The following is a 23,332-nucleotide window of genomic DNA, read 5'->3' on the forward strand; positions in this document are numbered from 1 at the left end:
TCTCCTCCCAACATCAACGCAACGTTGCATCATACTAACCGGTTCCTGAGACTAGTTGTTCCAGCCTACTTTACAAAACTCTTTTCATTGGCCAAGAAGTCAGGTCGGGAACATCCGTTACTGCCGCATGCTCTTTCCATTCGTTCATTGAGTCCTGCTGCTGTGGGGAGGAAGAGTCGGAATCTGAACATTGATCCATCTTCATTTAAAGGTAGACAGGTTCTTTTTGTTTTTATGAGATGTAAAATAATCATGTTTTTTTTTTAAAGAATACTGTTTTACATTGTTGAAAGTAGCATATTAAAGTAACAGCACGGCAGGTGTAGGCCTACAACATTTGCAAATGTGTTTTTCTAATTGACCCCTAAACACCTGTTCGCATGATTGCAGACTCACTGTGTTTAACAAACTGAGGCTTGGGTCACTTTCGAGCTTAACGTGTCATCCATTCAGGCACATTTAATACTTAGAAGCAAAAAAAGTAAGTTTTACAGAAAAGCCGCAAGTTTTGGAGCATTTGAGATTCTTCTTGAAGAGCTTAATTATTTCTAGTCCAGACATATTATGAATGTCACTGAATGTGCAAAATATAGTTGTCTATGTCTGTGAGTGACATTAATCAGGCAATGTATTGCAGCACCTTTTGCACACTCCTATATATTTCATCCAACTTTTCTGATTCTCTTAACTTGTTTGATTTTGTTAATCATCTCACTGTTACAAATATAATAATGGAAGATAAATAATATCAAGGTTGTTTTTATTTATTACTTTAGTCACTCAGTGAGTGTAAAGTTTTGTGACCCCTGGACACATGACCTGTTTGCAACTGTAATTCCCTCACACAGTAGGCAGATGTATCCTTGAAAGCTATTTGGACTGTGGTTTGGTTTGTGATTTATGATATTGCGATGACTGAAGTTGGCTCAATTTCCTGGCTACCAGTGCAGTGGGTGGAGAGTAATGTTGAATTTATCCCTGGATCTGCAGGGCTGGACTTGCCTCTGTGTGCATATATATAACCCTGAGTTTCTCTCTACTCTTGCCTTGCTCAGTGTCTCTTAGGGACTCTCCGCCTGCACTCCCTCTACGGCCGCCTCCTTTGTGCTGACCAACTTTTGCACTCCAGACAACCAAGAACCATGGCCCAGCAACAACAGATTAGGTATGAACCTGCTCTATCCAAACCCTCCAGCATGAAACCATTGGCTGCTGAGAGAGGAAAATACGAATAAAGCATGCCTATTCCTCCTAACTTTATGGAGTAAACAAATCTAGTTTGCCATCTGTTGTTTCCCTAGAGTTAACATGGCAAATTATAGAAGCCTTAGGATGTATAATGCCTCCTGCACATGTGTGTATGTTTGATTAACTCTGTTGACATGCTATTTTTGGATGACCTAATTCCCAGAGTCACATTATACCAAGGTCTGTTGCAATGCTAATGCCTGATGAATGACCAATCCTTCTATTGCTTCAGTTAAATTACAGCAGGTTTTGTCACCTTGTCCGAAAGTGCCCTGCCTTACTCCACTTGTAGGAAAAGAATGATTGCTATGCACATGTCTGTTTTGACTTATCCTTACACAGCCTTCCAGCCAAACTGATCAATGGAGGGATTGCAGGCATAGTAGGAGTCACCTGTGTGTTTCCAATCGACCTGGCCAAGACCCGCCTGCAGAACCAGCGCAGCGGGCAGCAACTCTACAAGAACATGTAAGAACAACACCAGCCAAAAGAAAATCTTCCATTGTCATTGAAAGGATCTTCACATGTATTGTCAAAAACCTGCCTGACATTTTAAACTTCATTAAATGCACAATATAATAGTCCTTTCTTACCATGCACATTCTTTCAGTCTATCCATCATTACCTTTGAGTAACACCCTTAGTGTAAGGTATCTTTCTGCGGTCATTGACCGTGTAGATTTATTTTTATTAAGTATTAAGCTTGAGCTCCTCTTCTTCCTTCCTTGTATGAAGGCCATGAACAGTTTTCCTTTCCAAGCCCTGGTTGTATTATATTATACTCACTTGATGATGATTGCGTAACCATCAGGTGTTTCCTATAAATTTGCTGAACTAATCCTTTTTTCCCCCTTCAGGATGGATTGCCTAATAAAGACAGTTAAATCTGAAGGCTACTTTGGCATGTACAGAGGTAGGACTAGTCACACTGTCCATACTAACCTGGTGAATATTGTCCTTGGACAGAATATCAAATATATCATATAGTGGTATTTTAGATCTGATATACATTTATTATGTGACCAACACGTTTCTCATGTGACCTAAACCAAACCTACCAATTTCTTCAAAGAAATAAGGAAGCCTCTCTTGAGCAAGGTTAATTTCTTCGTCCATGCTTTTTCACTGCACAGCCTGCACTGAAGCTATGTCCAATTTATGCCTCTATTGTAAACTATTGCTTCTTTATCTGATTGACAACCTCTGTGATCCAGTGAATGGAGTTAATTTTTTTTATAGCCATCTTACTGTCTTTAGTTTCTCTACTTTTTCCTATTTATTTCATTTCTCTACTGTGCAAGCAATCTACTCAGTGTGTGTGATTCAGGAAGAGTAGTTGGTTCATTAGAATAAAGAGCTATATGCTTGTTGTTGCAGGTGCTGCAGTAAATCTCACCCTGGTAACCCCAGAGAAAGCCATCAAACTAGCTGCTAATGACTTCTTCCGCCACCAGTTGAGCAAAGATGGGTGAGTAGTGGCACTCAGCAAGACAGGACTCCTTCACTGCAATGTCATCCTTGGTTTTTAACCCAGTATGTGTCTTCAGTGGCAGGTTGACAGTGGTCAAGGAGATGTTGGCAGGATGCTGTGCAGGAATGTGCCAGGTCATTGTCACCACACCCATGGAGATGCTCAAGATCCAGCTGCAGGATGCTGGCAGGCTAGGTAATTACAAGGAAATCAGATGAATAGATTACATGCATCAAATAATGCTTTGGGATGTCACTTTTTATGCCCTGGCAAAAAACGCTTTTTCCTATATCTGCCAGTGGCCCAGCAGAGGGTGATGCCTTGTGTAGCAACAACTCTGAAGATGGGGGGGACCAGTGCTGTTCTTAGCCGTTCATACAACACCAGCCCTGCGTCTCAAGTCATGCGAGTGTCCGCCACACAGATCACCAGAGAACTGCTGAGGACCAAAGGAGTCCCAGGATTGTACAGGGGACTTGGAGCCACATTGATGAGGTGAGATGGCATTAAATACTTGCTCTTGTTTACCTGGTTGTCCATCTTTGGTCATCGGCCTGCTAATGTGCTGAACTTAATCTCCTTATTTGTTGCCTTTTCAGGGACATCCCGTTCTCCGTTGTGTACTTCCCTCTTTTTGCACATCTGCACCAGCTCGGCCAGCGTTCACCTGAAGACCCATCTGTGCCCTTCTATTGGTCCTTCATGTCTGGCTGCTTGGCTGGATCCATTGCTGCTGTGACTGTCAGCCCTTGTGACGGTGAGTGACTGGTCAATGTCTGGGGGACTGGGAACTGATTATCAGTTTTATTTTCAACTGAAAACTAAAGTTGTCTCATAGATTTAATCAATTCTTAACTGAAATAAGTTTTGTGTCACTTGTGCAGTGGTCAAGACAAGGCTACAATCCCTCAAAAAAGGAGCAAATGAAGAAACCTACAACGGAGTGGTGGACTGTGTCAGGTAAAGTAGTCATACAAACATCAAACATTATGCCTTTCACTCTCCAAGGGTAGCATGACTGGCCCATGTCACATGTTAACCCTGCACTCTCTCTTCCAATGGCAGAAAGATCCTGAGAAAGGAGGGCCCCGGAGCTTTCCTCAAGGGGGCCAGTTGCAGGGCCCTGGTTATTGCACCACTCTTTGGCATTGCCCAGGTTGTGTACTTTGTAGGAGTTGGAGAGTTCCTGCTGGGGTACACCCCCTACAACATCTACTCTGTATAAACAAGATGTTTCCTAGTCTTTGTGCCGCCTCATTAAATTACAGGCCGCTATGCCCTGGGCATAGCCATGGACCCAGCACTGTGTACCTTCTTTATTGTTGGAGGCTTTCAGAGCTAAAGGGACCAGAGAGATTCCATTTTATTTTTAACAAAAAGTGGTTTCAAAATATGCCTTTAGCATGACTATCTCTTAAGGAGTTGATAGTCCAACAATGATCGCCATTTCACCTAGATCTGACTTGACTGTGCCAGTGGCACCAAACCTTTTCTCCCTGTTTCCTTAGATTCAGCCCCCATCCCTAAAAGCACGCTGTATCAATTACCCTTCACTGTAATCTGTATATGTCCCCTCCAAATGCCCCATCTTGGCAAGCACTAGGTGATGGCTATTACATGTTGTTGAAAACCCTTACTGTGTCAGGGAGCATCTACTAAATAATGAGAAAGGCAGACTTGAAATTTTACTTGAATAGCTTCAATCCTGTTGAAAGGGTTAAATGAACCTTGGCCATCGATGTTGCTCTCTTTCTAGTGTATTTGTTTTTGAAGCGGATGTCATTTGGTAAATAAGTTCTCTCACAAACTGATTGTCACATGTTCTTCTAAACAACCTGGTTGGGGAAAATATCTGGAAAACAGAAGTGGGTCATGGCTTATGAATGACTGAAACATTTGGACTGCATGTCCACTGGGATGCCATACAGGGATTCTGTGTTGCATTACTTTCTGTTACAAGGAGTGATTTCTGGTGCTTCTGAATTGGTTGGGCCCTTGTCTACGCTGCTTAATAGTTGGTAACAAGACGGTAGCTGTCCATAGGTGCTTTCTGGGGTTTATTTTTCAGAACAATTGTGGTTGACTGTACATCTTTCTGTGGCAGCTTACACAACTCTGTTTTATGTAACGTACAAGTTTGAACTCCAGAGCTAAACGGCTCAATAATGCCTTCTGCAGTTGACTTTGTTGAACTGCTAATGTGGTGATGGACATGTTGTTTGACGGTGGTAAACTAGACTGATGATGGACAAGATTTATTTATGGCATTTGCTGTGCTTTTGGGACCATGTCTACTAAAAAAAAGTGCAACACGGTTTACATATAGCCACTTTCTCTAAGTTGACTATGGTTGTCTATGACTGGTCAGGTATCTTGTCAGAGATACAGGCGCCCACTTGAATGTATCATGTTGGGGATTTAGCAGAGCAGAGTGCGATGTAGGGTTGTGCACTAATTTCATGGGTCAAACTACTGTAACAATTTTAACAATGTAAATATTTATCATGTATTTTTAAAAATGTTCTCAAATGGCAAGTTAAACTCAAGCATTTCAACCAGTTGAGAAAATTATTGAAAATTCATTTTAGAATTATTAATGAATATAAATACGGATTTCCAAATGCTGAATAAATATGTTTAAATGCAGTTTACTTGTGTTATTTGTGGAGTATGTGTAGCTTGAATTATTTCATATTATAGTATATAGTCACAAAGGTGGAACTCAGTCATATATTCTTTGGTAGGGTTGTTGGAAATAGCAGAAGTCACTGGCATGGATAAGTTTGTGGCAGTTAAAATGATCACGCTGCAGTGTTGGGGTAACTCTACCCAGGGGAGTCCTTGAGCCTTTGCCGCGTTGCACACATAACTATCCCCTCAACTAAATATTCAGCTGTTCTGTACGCTCAAGTGCAGAAAGATGAAACTGACGTGGAACTCATGCAACTAAACCTGGAAACCTACTTAATCGCAGGGGATATCAAATGTAATCAGCTGAGAAGAAATCACTTCATGATGTAATAAATGGTTTAAATGTGTTTCTAAAACATTTCTCTTAAATGACTACATGGATTCTTTTTGATTTTTCCACAAGCTGCCTTAAAGACATGCTTTGCTTAAATATAACTCATTCCTTCACCTCTAGAACGCTACTCCTCACTGTATATTATGGGTTACAAAAAATTAGTGTTGGTTTTCCTTGGGATGCTGCAGCTCATAAATTTATACCTACAACTACAATATACACTGCTACATTTGGAATCTAAATCTGCATATTTAACTGATGGGGGCTGGAGAGAGACATTTAAAAGTTTGTTACAAATAATTTAAGTGCTTTTTCCCTACTTTTAAAAAGGAAAGATTTCTTCCTAGTATGCCTTTTTCCCTAGTGTCGACACTGCACGTTCTGTTATAACGCACGCAAAATCTGATGAAAGTATCACCCTGTATAAATTACATTTGGCAAGGAGTGGAGGTTGTATTGCAGTGCTAGAAAGGACTGGAAGTGTGGGGACTTACTGGTGTATTTTCAGGGCCTGAAACCAGGCAGCAATTGGAGGATGTGACTACGGCTGTGTGTGTTATGGAGTCTGATGCTGATATCATGATTAAAAGATAATAGATTTAACATGCTATTAAATATAGGAAAGCTGCTTGTCTGAATAATAAACGTATATGCAAAACTACTCTTATTAAAAAAACAGTCAAAAGCTTTTGACAAATACATGATTCTGTTTGTTTTTGCCAAGCACCACATCTTTTGAACCTTTTTTTCTGGACATGTTTCATGAGTGAAATCCATAACTCCCTCAAATCTGGAAAATAAACTAATAAGCAAAGTCATTCAGATAACCTAATAAACACGCTACTTGGTAAAGGCCACTGGAAGAGTACATTTTGTCACATCATTTTATTAATTACTAAAATGTTCTTCTTGCATTAGTTCAATTCAACAGGAAATGACTATAGACTTCAGAACATGTACACCTCTGTGCTGAAATATGACACAGGAAACTGTAAAACAGCTTTATTAAACTTCAAACACCTATCTTCCTGAGAAGCCTGGAATGGTATTAAAATAAATTAACACACAATCAACTACGAAAGGCTCTACTGTGTACACAGTGTCTTTTTATGTGCACAGTACATTACATCTTCAGATTTGCTCAAACAACAGAGGAACACTACAGCTTTGTGGATGGAGCTGCATGAAACTGTTCCCAGTTGATCTCCTCTTAAGTGACAGTCCCAACAACATGAAGTGGTAAGTAAGCATTTGTTGTCTCCTCACTTGTCTCATTACACTGAAATGTGAAAAGTCTTCCACGTAGCTTGATCATTTGAACATAAACACCATAAAGATCATTGGGTTAGGTCCTCAGAACAGATTTTTTTAGTACCAAGAGGCTTTTGAAATTGTTGGATGACAAACAGTTGTTGCTTTCATCATTTCGCTTTCTTGGCAGAGATGACAGTTGAGTGCAACACTTTCAAAAATCACCTAAAAAATAATGGCAGGTCTAGCCATATGCGCTACTGGTTGAATGTGTGACAATTAATTGCAGTCCAACTCTACAAAACTTTATGTACACACACTACGTTCTTTTGCTACGTGTTGTTCAAAAATAGCTTGGTATGAAAGAAAGGCACGTTAAGAAGCTGTTTTAGTTTGGATTTGCTTTGACTATTGCAAACACCGTCACGACTACAACACTGTACAACTACTGCAAGCCTTTGTCTACACACGGCATGTTAAATAGTAACACATCAGCCAAAAATAATGGACAACTACAAGAAAACTCACACATATTTACATACCAGAGTCCTGACACTTGGAATAAACCCTAAAGAATGAACAGTGGCCTGAATATACCTTCCTAAGTGGAAGTGATTAATCTTCCATTTATGTCTTCCCAACCCTCTTATCTGATGGGGTTGATGAGGTGAGGGGAATCGAGGGGTCGTTTCCCAGTTTTTCTTTTGTTGTGGATGATGCACTTTTAAGGCACAGAGGGGTTAAAAGGTGGAAGTGGGAAGAGATCAAAGGCCTTGCTTGGATAACTGATTCTCACAGCCCCGGTGCCTATTCTCAGTCGACTGTCTAGTGTATGTTTAGCCTGTAAACATGTCCTCATGATCGTCTTGACATACAGTCGAGACTCATAGAGGGATTTCTCTTACGTAAGAGGGCAGCCGGTTGGCTTAGCATGAGGACTGGAAACAAGTGAAACAGCTAGGCTGGCTCTGTCCAAAGGTAACAAAATCTGCAGAAAAAGGTCATAAGGTTACAAAATCCATCTACCAACTACCAGGTGTCTCCTGGGAACAAATGCAGAATAGCTATTTCCAGTCTTTATGCTAAGCTAAACTAAACTCACCTGTTGTTAGCTTTACGTGCATATTTACTGCACAGACAAGAAAGTGAAAAGGCGTATTCCCGAAAATGTTACACTGTTCCTTTAAAATAACTGCAGATTGTTCTTGTAGAGAGTGGTTTGTGTTGATTGTACAGTTCATAGCTTATGTGTTTTCTGTATGTGTGTGAGTAAGAGCGCTGGGGCTGCATGATGGCTGTATTCTCAAAACATTCACTGGCCGTTCCCTCTCTTGACAGCCCACTCTGATTCCACCAATCAGGATTCCCTATGAGATTCCAGACAACCTTTTTTTTAAGGCTATGGTCTCGTATAACACAACATTGCTGAGCTTGTCTGTCTGTGCGCGTTTGTGCGTGTGTGTGTGTGGGTGTGTGTGTGTTCATTTGTGTGCACACTGCACAGATAAGCGAACTCAGCTGCTTTCACCCCAGATTGCTCTCTCGCAGGCTAAAGTTTCCCAGAGCCAAGGGGTCAGTGTCAAGGCTGTGTGAAAAAGCATTGACACTTCTGTGACAGTATGTGGGTTAAAATTTTTAGTGGTAGCCAAATGGCCATGAGGAAAAAACTATTTGACATATTGTTGTTTCAACATCAGAAATGTTACTGTTCCCACAGGAAATGTGAATGGTCCAAGTCTTATCAGTATGTTATGAAATGTAGGGTATGCTGCAAATAAATTAAGACAAATGCAGAGAAAATAGTGGAAGATCAGGCCAGGAGAGCTGGGTTGAGCACCATAGTGGGAAGGAACTTTTCTAACATGGTCTCTTCCTGGTTCACTGGATGGATGATGGTTGACATTTGACTGAAAGCTGTGCAGTCTTTCGGGGCAGGGTACAGGGGATGTGAGGGGTAGAGGTCAAGGATCCAGGTTAAATGACCTCCCTGCTGTTGCGAATGGCACAACAGAGCACCATACTGAAGATCATCCCAATGATCTGTTGAGAAGAAAAAACAGACTTTTACTAAAAAGTCACTCACAGAAAAGTGCATATTTGTGTGTGTTTTCGACTCCAATCATCACTCACCATGACTCCGGCAATGCCGATGCCCACGTACCCAATGATGTAGAGTTTACTGTTGAAGAAGTTCTTGATGCCTGTCTCACAGTCCTGCATACCAGAGATAAGCGGAGTGAAGCAGTGTCAAGTCGTAGTGTACCAACCAGAATTACATTTCCATCTGACAGATCTTACCGTAGTGTCTGGTTTGAGATCAGGGCAGGGGTTTGCTATGGTTCCACAACAGTTCAGCTGAATATGTGAATAAAAACATCATATGATGGGAGCATATCCATAAGCAAATGGCATTTAAATACGGTATGTATTAAGAACATAGTGTTACCCTAAAGACTTTTCTACTTACTACTTTCTGGTAGGAGATGATCAATGTGCCGTTATTGTTTTCATTGTAGGTCGTTGCGTAGAAGTTCTGAACATCTTCGATAATCTGTGTGAGCAAGGCCAAGTGAATGATGTGGTGCCGCTGGGATTTATCACACTCATTGCACTACTCTGTAAAATAGCAAATTCACCTTGTCTTTGTTTAAGAATCCAAAGACCCCTGCGGCCACCTCAGCACCAAAGATGATCAACAGACAGGCAAAAAACTGAAAAAAATCCACAAATGACAATGAGTGAATTATCTGTGATAATATAGGTATTTTTTATTTAATTGAAAATTCCAAGACAAAAGCATTTCAATTCCATTATTTGCTCCTGTGTTTGGATGCACGTGTACTCACTGAACCCAGCAGGCATTGAGATTCCCGAACAGCTCCACAGCAGCCAAAGAAACCAACCAACATCACCAGACTGCCAGCACCTATCAGGATATACACGCCTGGAGGGACAGGGAAAAAGAAAGTTATCACTTACAAGAAGTGGTGTAGTGGTACTAAAAAAGGTAAATAAGACCTTTAATCATGAGGCAACCATCAGAATACCTTTAAATGTGATATATTCTATTTAGCAAAATAATTACAGTTTTTCTCAATTGTTTACACACAAATTCTGGTACTTGAGACACAATGACCACAACATGTAACTCATTCACCAACCCCCTGAACCAATTCTGCTAAACTACAAGCACAATTCCTGCTTTACACTCAAATTGCAGTTCTAAAACACACTTTTTTCAAAACACTACACACAATTCTCTGCTTTTGGCACAAGTTTCATGCAGAAAATATCTTGTTTTCACAAGGAACACACTGCCATTCAAATATGCACACTGACTCATCACAAGGGCACAACAGCTGTCACACAGTTTTCCAATTAGCAATCAGAGCTTTAGCATAAAAGGGCAACAGGTGAGCTCTTCAATAGAGCAATGGATGCTAACATTGGAAACAGAGGCAGAAGAGGACGTGTAAGAGGACGTGTAAGAGGACGTGTAAGAGGACGTGTAAGAGGACGTGTAAGAGGACGTGTAAGAGGACGTGTAAGAGGACGTGTAAGAGGACGTTAATCTCTGATGAGATCTGAGCCACTTTGGTTGATCATGTGGTCAACCATGGTCTAACAATGAGGGAGGCTGGGCAAAGAGTACAGCCAAATCTGAGCAGGTACACTGTAGCATCCATCATCTGGACTTTCCGAAATGAGAATAGGTAAGAAATCTACTCTCACTAGCAAATTGCAGTACTGCATATCAATACAGTACTCAATGAGTACAGTAGTACAATATTGCCTGTGGACTGCTCTGTAGGACTGTAAAAATACTGTATTATTAAGTATGTTTCAAGTATTTAGGAAATGTATACCTACTTTGTATTTACAGTATTTTACTATTTGTTTGGCAGAACTGAAAGAATACCAACACAAGGTGGTTGGGAACATCTTCAGTCTCCTGAACAGGAAACTGAAATCAAACATGGTCCTAGAAAACAACGCCACAACATTACAGCAAATACAAAGAAAAATAATCAAACAATGAGAGATTTCAAAATATTGATAGGGTAAGCTTATCAACACTGGACCATGTCATGTGCAGAAATCATCTCAGGATGAAGCAGGTCTACAGGGTGCCATTTGAACGCACTTCAGAGAGTCAAAGAATTGCGATATAACTATGTGCAAGTGAGTCCCACAACTGATGCATACACAACACTGTATACAGTAAATTATACATGTTTCAATATTGTAATGATTGTGCTTCACAATAGTGACCACTCCATGTCTATTTCTGATATTGTCATGTATGTTTCAGAGTGTCCTTGAGCTAGAGGTGGCTGCAGTGGAGCACCAGTTCATCTTCTTTGATGAGGTTGGGTTCAACCTCACAAAGACATAAGAGGGGAAGGAATGTCATCGGCCAGCGTGCCATTGAAGTCCCTGGCCAGCGCGGAGGGAACATCACAATGTGTGCAGCGACTACCCACCACGGCGTCAGCAATCACCATGCTACCCTTGGCCCCTTCAACACCGCCCATCTGATCTCATTCCACCAGATCAGGTAGACGGCCCAGAGCAGCTCAGGTACGTTGTCATTTGGGACAACGTAGGTTTACACAGGGCTGCTCTGGTTCACTGCCCACCCATGCTTTTTAGGTGTTTATCTCCCTCCATATTCTCCATTCCTCAATCCTCTTGAGGAATTTTTTTTTTTTCTGCCTGGAGATGGAAAGTTCATGACTGAAATCCACAAACTCATATACCTCTTCTCCAAGCTATGGAGGATGCATGTGGAGATATAGCAGCTGATGCTCTTCATGGCTGGAATCGCCATGCTAGGCGATATTTATTTATTTTTTTTCCCCCCCGCTGCTTGGCAAGGGAAAACACTGCTTGTGATGTGGATGAGGTGCTGTGGCCAGACTGCAACCGAAGCGAAGTTGCGGCATAGTTTGTGTGGGTGGGGTTTTTTTTTTTTTTTTAAACTGTGTACAGTAAATTCTTTTGTGCAACTTTATGTTGGTTGGGAATGGGATGTACACCGTATACATTGTTTTTGTGGGACAAATAAAATATATTTTACTGTGTATTTGTGTTCTGTATTAAAAAAAAAATATTCTCAAATAGTTTACAACACACTTATGTATGTACGGTCTGTAGTAAGTGTAACCCTGAACAAAAAAAGGCTTAAGTCATTATGATGAATGGAGAAGAGGTGTTTTCCATTCATCAGTGTTTTACATTGAGCACATCAGTGTTCAACTGGTTCTTATGAATGTCTATTCATGATAGTGTGTCTTTGGGGGGGGGGGGGAAATACCATTTTGAATGTAAAGTTTCATTTTTGCAGGAGAACTGAGGGGTTTTGCTTTTTTTTTTTTTTTTTTTTTTTTTGTAGAGTTCCAAGAATAAGGCATCTAATGTATCAGCATAAAAAGGTCTGTTTTTCTTAACATTTCTTGAAATTATGCCTCTTTCTCAAAACTAGACAAATCCACAACTTCTCACCCAATTCCCCAAACATCCTATTTTCAGGTCAAAATGAAGCTCTCTACTCAATCATTCAATTTTGCTGAAAAAACAAACTTTGCCCTCAGACTTGACACACAAGCTCTCAAACACACACTACAAGTCAGTCTTAGACAATGGTTGGATAAATTCAACACAACAAAAAATGGTTAAGTAATGTTGCTAGTTCTCCCCCTCAAAATCCTTTTTTACATGATCACAAAAGAAATTTTGCGCACTTTTTTAAAAAATTCCTTAGTGTGCTGTACACTACAACACACCAGACAACAAATTATTCTGCTCCAGCATGTCTTTGGTCTGGGACAGGCCAGAGATTCTTGTTCTCCACCTCCTCACCCTCCCTACTCTTCCTGCCTACTCCATCTTCACCTCCTCCTCTGCCCTACTCCTGCTCTGCCTCCTCATCTTCCTCCTATCCCATCTGCTCCTCCAACTGTACCTCTTCCTTCACCTCTTACTGCTCTTCCTCCTTCTCCTCTTCTTCCTCCTCTTCCTCCACTCTGGTGTCCTCTGTCTTCCATTCAGATTTCTCTGGATCCATTGTTCCAAACCTGAATAAACTGACTCTGGCCCTTTTATCTATCTATTGAAGCTTCTGATTGGTGTGTTATCAATTTTGACTGTGTTTCCACCTGGGTAGCTTTGTGCTAACTGAGCTCAACATGTGCTGATTTAGTGAACAATATTGAATGTCTGCTTTCTCAATGACCACATGGTGTAGGCAATGAGAAATGAAGGGATTTGTGTGTAGAGTTTAGAGAGAAAAACTGTAACATGCTCAGATTTGTCCAGCTCATCTGGCCATTTTAATTTGTAGAGTCACCAGCAGAGGACAGCATAGAGCTATATATAGGGCATTAACATTTCAGACTGTACTATTTCTGTGGTCAGCTGAGCAAATGGCAGCAAAGTGATCTGTGCTTTGTCAGACCCTTCTTTAGGAGTGGACCCACGTTTATTGTGCCTTTTAATAACGTCCTCACATGAGATGCCTTGTAAATAACCTTGTTGGCAGGAGCCTGATTTAGGAGGAGCTCTAAGTGGGATCCACTCATTAGGAAACATTCTGCAGGGAGGATTTCAACAACAGATTGGTTCCACCAGCATGCAGTGTGGTCGTACAGGTGGGGTCTGTTGCCAGGTGACAGGACGGGGTTGAGAGAGGACGCATCAGCCCCCAGGTGATATGGGCTCAGGTGGGAAGCCAGGTCATAGGATCCCGGCGGTCAACAAAAAGACTTGATGTCATACAATAATTGAGTTGGGTGTGTCATTTCTATTGTCGTTAGGAAGGAGAGTTTAGTTTCCAGCTTAAGGTGTCAAATGCCGCATGTCACAATAATAATTTAAAAAAATCAAACAGTCATGTTCTCATTTTCTCATAAGTTCGAAGTACAACAAAAAAAAGCAAGAAAGCAAGTTTTGAGCGGGCTTGACGCCATGGGAATGAGACATAGCAACTGCTGAGTGCTCTCAGCTTTGTCCGTGGTGACAGCGCTCTCACTGTCAAAGCCATGTGTAGCACTTCACTCTCGGAGAACTTGACAGAGGCCACCCATCCCCAGTCAAACCACATGGACATCTGAGTCTTTGTCCACACACATATACAGGACGAAGTGATGAAATACCTTACCAGTATTATTTTGTAAGAAAATCTGCAACACTTGTCTACCATTGCACAACCTTATATGTCCTAAACTGGCCTCAGAGAAGCAAATAAAGTACCCATCAGGCAGAGAATATTTTAGCCTGGAGGCTGTTAAAATAACAGACATTTTCATAAGTATCACACTGATTGCAGAGAGTGGGAGAAGGTTAATCATGATGGGACTGGGGACACCACTCTCTCCTCCTCATGTCATTTGCCTTTCCATCTTGTTTTTCCTTCATATCTTTGCCATGTAGCCCAATCTGCTTCTATGATGGTCCTCTTCCACACGCCATTTTACACACGCTCTTTCCATCTGGCAGGGTGACTGACTGAAAGGTGGTTAAGAGCACTGTGGTTTCTATCGTGCATTTACGCTCCATGTACAGCAGTAATTTCCTGTTATTCACGCTCATATCCTGTGTGAAAGAAGCACGCACATGCCTAATAAACAAAAGCAGCAGAGTATTCTTCAAGTCGGACAGTTAAACGTGTCGGCGTCTTGGTATTGAGACACCCACCGAGCTATGACACTCACACACAAAAAGACTGACTCGCACCGAAGCACTGAATAGTTTCTCCTTACACCCGATTTTTGTGCGTGTGTGGGCTTTTGTATGTGCTTTTGGAAAGTGTATTTGTGTGTGCCTGTGCATAGAGGGAAACCTGTGGTAGGAATATCGCCTCTGACACAGAGACAGGCATTTCTTATTCACAAGGCAAAGGGAGATGCAATGAAAAATGTCAATACACTATTTTAAAGCCCCTCTCCTGACTGAGAATGACAAAGATGAGAGGAAAATTGTGTAGCATATTTGAAAAGTACATTATGTTATCATTATACATTCCAGTTTGTATGGACTGCTATGGAATATATATATATATATATCACAATTAGCAAACTTCATCCTCTGACTTGTGATGTAAAGTGATACATTACTACAAAAAATAAGGACAACTCATTTTTTTTGCTGATACTTCAGAGTGAAACAACTTAACTTTCCATGACCCATTTAGTTTTCTCAGCTTAGGTTTCTCAACAACTATAAAAAAGACACACATTTTTTTATGAAACCTGAGGTGAATTGTTCAACACGTGTATTGAAACAATGGCCTTGTGTAGAATGTTTTGCAGCATATTGTTATCTATCGGCTGTGGAGATCAGCTGAGGTATGGAGCTATTGCACTCACCAATGAAGAAAGTGTCTGGAGCCTTATCACCATTGAGCAGGGACACAGTTTCTGGGTCAAAACGCAGCCACAGTCCCACTGCCAGAACAAAGGATCCCATCAACTGCAGAGAGAGATGACATTAAGACAAAAAAATGCATAAAAACACAAACACAAAAATGACCTCTGTAGACAAGTGGTCCACAGACATGCGCTGTCATGGCTTTAATTGTAACCAAACACTAATAAATACCAACTGTATTCCCTAACTAGTCTTCCTTTTTGCTCCTTTTAATTTTCTTTCCTTTTAAAGATGTAAGATGTAATCATTATGAAACTGTCACATGGTTGCAGACGATCCTTATTTTGAGAAACACAGTCATTAACTATACAGCAGAACATGAAATTTTCTTTTATGCATGTCATAATGAAGCATGTTTCTATCCTGGATTTAGATTGCTGTGAATTGGTTTCAGTATTCATCACAAACACAACACTGTGTTCATCTGTTTTTCTGGCCTTCAGAGGTTCTTTAGCTCTCCTTGAATGTGATTTTCCACATAAAAAAAAGCAATTGGTGGTGTGGAGTTTCCACTGCGGCCCTCCACCCTTTGCAACAGGAGTACAATTTCAGTAAGAGTTAGTTGGGCTAAACATTGAATATCGTGTGTCAAAACAATAGGTCTGAATATCTGTCTACATCGTGGGTGGATGATTTAGTGTTCTAAGCCAACAGATCCCAGCAAAATGTAATTTATGTAACTTTGAAACACCCATTCGTCATTTCTGGCTTCCCAGTAGGGAGAAAATGACCATAGCTTGGCTACGGGCAGCAGTGTGGCACCTTGAGCTTTAACAAGCTCTCCTGTTTGTTTGGAAATGTGGTTGTATTTTGCTCATATTTTCCTATATCTAATCCACCATCAGTATACACGGACTGAAATCATACTCCCTGCAATGCTCTTGTTTTGTGGTAAACTGACTGCAGTAAAAAAAAAAAAAGTCAGAAAGGAGGAAATGCTTTTTTTCTGCTCTCAAGGGAAGAAACTGTGGTGGGTGCTCCACTGACAGATCAATATGGAGGTTTTAACCATCACTGAGCCTATGCCCCCTGAGGATAATCCAGTCTAAAAACCTTCTGAGCTGAGCTTCAAAACAACACAGTGTCTATGTGTGTGGCTACGTGCGCAGAAGCAAAATGATTTGTCTAAATGGAGAGTGCTTGTCACATGGTCTCTTCTGTGTCCTAGTTCGAGAATTTAGGTAGACCACTGTTTGTGTGACTGTTTGTTTTGGTGTCCTCGTGCTCTGTTAAGTGACTTTATTTAGAGAAACAAACCACGTTGCCAAGTTAAGGCAACAAAAAAAAATCCCATGTCTGTATCTTCATTTTGCTTTATGTCTTCTTGTTTACCAAATCTACATTGCCTTTTTGTGGTTCTGCGCTGGCTCTTGTTTCACCTCTTTCATCTTCTGTATCTCATCCTCGTCCTTATTGTCTACACTCCTCTGCTCCTCTGCTTCAGATTCGCAGGTTATATTTTATGGTGTTGGTCTGAAGTAAAGCCAGTAGCTCAGTTGTAAAGCATTGGAATAGGACAGGTGGTGGGAAGCCGACCTCCTCCCAAATGGATGATTTAGTGTCATGCGTGGTGATGCATGGGACAGCTGAGCTCTTGGGGTTTCAGGATTAGCAGGTCCAAAGTGATAAAGTACAGTGAAGCGAATTCGGTAGATATGTAGACTTACTGAACCAGGCTGGATTAGTGTGACAGAGAGGCTCTGGATCTACTTAACACTGGTATTTGTCGGAACACCTGGTGGTGCGATGGTGTTGTTGGAGGTGTGAGGCGAGGACTGCTGCCCACTGAATGATGTGGATATACACACATTACTAAGAGCTGGTGTTGTCCAAAAGCTAGATTATGTTAAGTGCTGTATGGAGGAGCAGGTGGTTGTTTCACTGTTGGAAAGAGGTCAGAGCTCAGCCAAACCTCATTATTGCTACATTTGAAAACCACATGCATAGATGGATACCACACTGAAAGGTCTCATTTTAGAACAGGGGGCTACATCCAGCACTGCATTCAGTAGCTGACATGCTAAGTACATTCTTAACTCTGGCACTCATGAGCCTGACTAGCCCAAAGGTCCCATTAACCCCACTGCTTACGTACCTCCCTGCTATACCCCCCACCACTTTGTCTGCCATCATTACCCTGTCTGACACCAGACACACCCCTCCCGTCCCTCAGCCTCTCTACCTCCTGAATTTACCATCCCGCCCCCTGACTTATCTCCATGTATCCTCTACCCCACCTCATCCCGCCCCCTCCCTCCCAACCTCACCCAAAGGACAAAGACCCACTGTCTCCCTGTGACTATACGCATTGGCGCACAATAGGAGGGAAGCAGCCAGACACAATGAAAGAGGGAAGGGAGAGGTAAAGAAAGAATAAGCCATTAGAGGTCCCATCATCTTTTTTTCTTTGCCTACAGACACAGACTACAGAAGCATCTTGTTGAGAGACATAGTAAAAACTTCAACCTGTGTCCTATATAGGTCCTGTAAAGCCTATATTTCTCTAAAACACAGATGGAAGTGAGAGTAGCAGAGTTCCCCTGCGTCCTCTGAGGATCGTTTGAATGTCTGGATGGAAATCTCTCTGTCAAAGCTTTATTGAGGTTCTTTTACATTGTAAAGCCTACTTTTTAACGGTGCAGTTAAGAAGTGTTTTTGTGAGGGAAATTTCCATGAGAACAGGGGCTGAGCTGACACAGGGCTGTGGTCTTGGTCAGAGACAGTCTGTGGCATTATCCACTTTCTAAGTTAGGCTTATTTTAAGATAAAAAAAATAGTCTTACTGTAAATTAAAACAAAAGCAGTCTATGACAGCAAAACAACTGTAAACTGCTTCTTTAAATCCAGCAGTAATTGGTGAGTGATTTAAGCCTGTCAAAAATGGTCTTCTGTCTTTCATATGTTTGGGGAAACAGATGCAAGTGCATATTAAAAACGATGGGCAGAAGGAAAGTGTAAATAGGAGTGAGATAATTATGGGTGGAGTAAATCCCATTGTACTCTGCCACAGGGTGAGGGAGGGGGCGCATAGTGGCACACATGAACCTCCACAACACACGCAAATGTGTTGTGGAGGCCGCTAGGGCTGAACACTGGAGCAATATTTAGAGTCAATATTTTTAAAGTTAGTGCATGTTAGTAGAACTGAATTAGACGCCTCTTCTACATAATGGCTGTGAAGGGTTATGGATAAAATCTGAAAATCGCTCTCTATACTGTGTGTAAATTTAAAATTTAAATGTTGACACACATATATATAGATAGATAGTAATTGCAACAGTAAAGCCTGCTGCCAATCATCCCATTGAATCAGCTACATAAATATAGATGGATTCCATAGATACCTAAATTGATGCCTATAATTTATTACCCAAACCTCTGATAATACCCGAAATACAAGCATAATCAAAGTGGCCCTGCACCAGACTTGATGCCAAAAGCTTTAAACAATCCCTGTACATTAAGTGAGATTGTTTGACAAGGAACTTAGTCTTGGCGTTCACTTTTCGGAACACATACTATCTTAACCCTCGCCATTAACTAAATTTTAGTTTTCAACAAAGCTAACATAAATTTGAAAACAATCCAATAGTGCAGCAGTGTCAGCATTAAAAAATAAATATACTATCACTGACTTATCACTGACATACAATAGAAACAACAAAGGACCTAGGGCACTGCCTTGGTGGACACCGTTAGGCACAGGTTTCATCACAGAAAGTAAGTAAGATGCCATTCCAGCCCTCTGAACTCTTCCAGGTAGGTAAGATGTCGGTCATGCAATTGTTGTATTAGAAAAACCAATTACCTTTCATTTGGACGACAGACATGACAATATGGCAGTAGTTATTTTTGTAAATGTTCATTTAATTTTCTTCCCACTTGTTTTGAATGATATCACTGCTCATTTAGCTCCATAAAGTGTTTGGGACTTTCCTGTCAGGGTCTTTCACTTTCTACACATTTCTCTACATCTTTTCTCTCCTGTTCTGTTGCATTTTCCGTTAAGCTCACCCAATTATTAAAATGGAATGCATTGTGTATCATTTCTTATCATTTCTTATGTTTAATAAGCACATTGCAGGATGATGAAGGCTGCCATGTTCCCTGCCACACAGACATCATGCTCATGAAGAAGAGGAGCTGTACAGTTACTGACTGAAACTTTGGCTCTTTGCAGTAATCATGTGGCATGCAGTTTTAGCTGGCTAGAAAATCAAAAATATTGTTGTTCGACCAGCTGACACAATGGCAGAGTCTGAAACAATTCAAGCAATGGAGAAAACAAACAGAAACAGTGGTGTGGTCTTTTCAAGATGAAGAGCCATGCAGACGGACAAAGGCAGGTAACAATTAAACGAATTATTAATCTAACTAACCAAATTAATCATTAAGGCAATAAGAATGAGAACACTCCCAAAACGTGTTATCTCAGTTGTTTTTGATGAGGAGGAAGAAAGCTGGAGGAATATCTGTGGGAAAGACACTTTGTGCTGCACCTTTCACGCACACCACCATGAAGCAATATTTGCCCCACACCATTTACCTCCCAAGCTTAATTTTTGACTAAACAGGGCATTCAGTGAACTATAGCACATAAACACAGGCCAGGCAAGCTAGCAAGGTATTGATGTTCTGCTGCAAGCTCTTGTTTTTGTAGCTATCAGTGTTATATATACAAGAGCTTGTCTGTATTATATTAATGACAGTTTAGTTAAGGAACCCTGCAGGAATCACTACATCATGATGTTGTGACATGGAGTGAGAGAGACTTATAAACACAGAGTCACTTTCTAAGTATTGATTTATGACTGTGTTTTGAGTGTGTCAAATGAGCTTATTAAATAAGTGCATGGTGCTCTTCATCCTTCAGGTAAAAGCATCTTCATTTTTGGGCTTAAAGTGTGTGAGTGTCAGTACGTCTCACAGCCCCTATCTGTTGACAATATTCAGCGTCACAGCCTCGTCCAACAGAAGAGCCACCGAGCCTGGATCTGCTCTGCCATCCACTCATGGCTCATTGGGAGGCGCGGGTGGGGGTTGTGGGGGTTCAAAGGGCAACAATTCTGCCCCTCCTCCACCCGCTTTCATCGTCTCATCAACTCTCACTCCAACATCAAGAGAGGGGGCTGCACGCGGGGCGGGTGCTGTGATTGTGAATGGAGGGTGATCACGGCTAAGTTATAGGTGAAAGTGCATGGGGAATGTGGAGAACTAGCAACCAAAGGGTGGAGGAGCATCCGTTCAGGTGTTTCTGTGCTCCTGTGTGATGTGCAGAGTGCACACATCCACAGAATTTCCCGCTATCCTCATATGGATCTTTTTTCTGTCATTATCTGGGTCAAGTCCATGCCAACTGTCCCTCTTTTGCCATGTGAGCGCGCACACACGCACATGAATATCCCTCTCAATCTCCCAGTGACCCTTTTCTCTCCAATCATATTGGCCCTCTTGCTTTCTCTGTTTTTCTTCTCTCACTGAACATTCACTCTTGTCTGCTAGGCGATCACCCATCCTCTTTCTGTCTGTCCTCTCTCACCTTCACCTGACTGTCTTTGTATGTGTCCACATTCAGATGTATCAAAAGGAGATTTCAGCAACAGCCACACCTGTCCTGGATGTGGAGATAGAACCATGTAATGGTGCAGGGCTCCCACATTTAGGGCTCCAGCAAGCGCAGCTGCTTAGCCAGGCAGGAGCAGCAAACTGAAGTTATGCTATTGTCCCACTGTCACAATGGATCCATTCACGCTGCACTCACCACCTGATCCACTCCACAGATGCTTATTGGAAAATCTCTCTCTCTCTCTCTCTCTCTCTCTCACACACACACACACACACACACAAAGGACCGTCCCCTCTGAGGAAAGAGAATGGTGGCACACATAGGCCAAAGTGAGCCTTACACACACACACACACAAGTTATCCACCAACTTCCTCTAGATTTGAAATTAATGTGTTCATTAATAGCATGCAGTATGAATGGAATTGCAAAAAACAAACAAATATGTCAGGGTTTATGAGAATAAGTGCAAAGTAGTGTGGAGACCACACGCGCGCGCGCGTGCGCACACACACACACACGCACACCTTTCACATCCACCTGACAGTTTGTCTTGGATAAAGTGACTCTCTTGTTTCTCCTTAGTGCCCAAGCGCTGCTTTTTTTAATTTAGAAGAGGAGGCAGCTGGGGGATTTTGTGCCCCAAGGTGGTTGTAACTTCAGTTTATCAATCAGCTCTGCACCTTTTGTTAATGAAGCGATGTGGCGCAGAGAGCCAACTGCTGACTTTGTTTTCCATGCTGCCTCTCAGTCGCTCTCCCTCTCTCTGTCTTTTCATTCAGTCTCCCTTTCAAAAACACGCTTCCCCGGGAAAAGGGGGGCGGGTTTTTTCCTCTGTGGAAAATCTGATTTGAGCTCGGCGAGCCAAAACTAAAAACCTCTGGCTGTCACCCTTTCCGCGCCACGCAGAGTAGCCTTAACCCCACGCCGGACGGCAACTAATTAAAGCAAACAAGAGTCCGACAAGAGGACGAATGCGAAAACTGTAAACAATCCCAGCATCGTTACTAAAAATAACACGTGGGTGTGAAAGTCGGCTGTGTGGAGTGAATAGTCTGCGCTGCTGCACTTGCTGCGTGTTCATTTTACGCACAACTTGCATCTCGTTGCCACACAGCGATAACACCGAACATGCACTTACCCAGAATATAAAGTTGAACACGAACAAAAGGTATTTCACACATTTCATTCCTCCTTCCACCTTCCCCATTTCGGCAGGATGTCTCTGCGTTTTGCCTTTGTCCCCGCAAAATGCTCCGACGGTAGTATTGGCTGCGCACACCGTGACAATAACAGTCCACCCCGGTCACAACACTTGTGCATCAAGAAGCGCCTCCACAGCAGACTCTCTCTCTCTCTCTCTCTCTCTCTCTCTCTCTCTCTCACACACACACACACACACAAACACACACACATGCGCGCGTGCACGCACACAAAACACTGCAGGATCCGCTTAAACTCTTTCCAGACCGCCCCTTTCGATACAGAGGGGGGCTGATGGGGGGACCGAGACTACACGATGGAGACTTGGCAAATGTTTGGCCTAAGTGTTGTGTTCCCTGAAAAAAAGTATTTACTATTTACCTGTAGTAAACTGATATCCACTATGTCCTTTTTCTATTTGCCTCCCAGGTTTGCAACCGCATGCCACCTTATGGTTCTAAAATGGTAAAATCTTGCCTCTAGCAACACAGTAAGAAAACTTGCAGAGAAAACTAGCACATCATTGGCAACACTTGCTTTGACTGTGAAGTCCTTTAAGTGTTTGTAATATTCTTAAAAAGTATATCTGAGAACCTTCTAATTTGTGAGTTTCTGTTATTTTCTTCTCTGCTAGTGTAATAAATATGCTACTGCCTGTCTGGGGTGATTATTATATTAAGTGTTATTACACACCACAATGTCTGCCCGGCTATGCATAGTAGCAATGGTTTTCTGCCATAGGATATTTTCACCACATTGGCTGACAAGCTAATTTAGTGACCAAAAGATATATAATAATGGTGTTTATTTGATGTAGGCTAAATCCACTTATTATTCTGTTACCATCCACTCGCACCTTCAATATAGATCAAAAATAAAGATCAGTGTTCACCAAGTTTGTGATTTAACCCAACTAAGAAACAGTCACTGTTCAAATAGGACAGCCTGTAATGAATTAACTTTCCACATCAGCATGGACAGTGAACCTGTGATATTTTTCAACTGGGATATAAATCCCATACAGTTATAGCATCTCACATATGATGTATGGGAACCAGCATATTTGATGACAGAATTACTGCAATGTCAAACCTCATGCGCAGTGCAGGTAACATACTATTAAGACAGCAAGTTAAAAAGAGA

At 41.6% G+C, this 23,332-nt stretch overlaps 2 protein-coding genes and 1 long non-coding RNA gene across 3 annotated transcripts; 2 read left to right on the forward strand and 1 right to left on the reverse strand.

Annotated features, from left to right (window-relative positions):
* The first annotated feature begins 78 nt into the window (after positions 1-78).
* On the forward strand, positions 79-5,365 carry LOC119905432 (mitochondrial glutamate carrier 1-like). Its single transcript, XM_038722468.1, has 10 exons — positions 79-211; positions 1,056-1,165; positions 1,591-1,716; positions 2,106-2,161; positions 2,626-2,716; positions 2,796-2,914; positions 3,019-3,214; positions 3,319-3,476; positions 3,604-3,679; positions 3,785-5,365. The coding sequence occupies exons 2-10, from the start codon at positions 1,143-1,145 to the stop codon at positions 3,942-3,944; spliced, it is 1,005 nt and encodes a 334-aa protein (XP_038578396.1). The 5' UTR covers positions 79-211; positions 1,056-1,142; the 3' UTR covers positions 3,945-5,365.
* A 1,365-nt stretch (positions 5,366-6,730) lies between these two features.
* Positions 6,731-22,339, reverse strand: LOC119905433 (tetraspanin-2-like). Its single transcript, XM_038722469.1, has 8 exons — positions 22,128-22,339; positions 15,362-15,464; positions 9,842-9,939; positions 9,632-9,706; positions 9,463-9,546; positions 9,294-9,350; positions 9,126-9,209; positions 6,731-9,035 (listed from the first exon to the last, which is right to left on the reverse strand). Exons 1-8 carry the CDS (start codon positions 22,194-22,196, stop codon positions 8,970-8,972), a joined length of 636 nt encoding a protein of 211 aa, XP_038578397.1. The 5' UTR covers positions 22,197-22,339; the 3' UTR covers positions 6,731-8,969.
* LOC119905436 lies at positions 10,253-12,079 on the forward strand. Its single transcript, XR_005444819.1, has 2 exons — positions 10,253-11,177; positions 11,308-12,079. It is a non-coding gene; the product is annotated as an uncharacterized LOC119905436 (long non-coding RNA).
* Positions 22,340-23,332: the final 993 nt, after the last annotated feature.

This window comes from Micropterus salmoides, unplaced genomic scaffold (genome assembly GCF_014851395.1).
Source record: "Micropterus salmoides isolate LMB-PRFRI ecotype aquatic unplaced genomic scaffold, ASM1485139v1 Ms_hic_scaffold_16, whole genome shotgun sequence".
NCBI classification, from domain to species: Eukaryota; Metazoa; Chordata; class Actinopteri; order Centrarchiformes; family Centrarchidae; genus Micropterus; species Micropterus salmoides.

Coding starts and splice junctions, on each gene's coding strand:
- LOC119905432 (XM_038722468.1), top strand. CDS start 1,143: ATGGCCCAGCAACAACAGATTAG. Junction 2,162..2,625: donor CTACTTTGGCATGTACAGAG/GTAGGACTAGTC, acceptor TTGTTGTTGCAG/GTGCTGCAGTAAATCTCACC. Junction 3,477..3,603: donor GACTGTCAGCCCTTGTGACG/GTGAGTGACTGG, acceptor TCACTTGTGCAG/TGGTCAAGACAAGGCTACAA.
- LOC119905433 (XM_038722469.1), bottom strand. CDS start 22,196: ATGGGGAAGGTGGAAGGAGGAATGAAATGTGTGAAATACCTTTTGTTC. Junction 9,940..15,361: donor TCCAGACACTTTCTTCATTG/GTGAGTGCAATA, acceptor CTGTCCCTCCAG/GCGTGTATATCCTGATAGGT. Junction 9,707..9,841: donor CTCAATGCCTGCTGGGTTCA/GTGAGTACACGT, acceptor GATTTTTTTCAG/TTTTTTGCCTGTCTGTTGAT.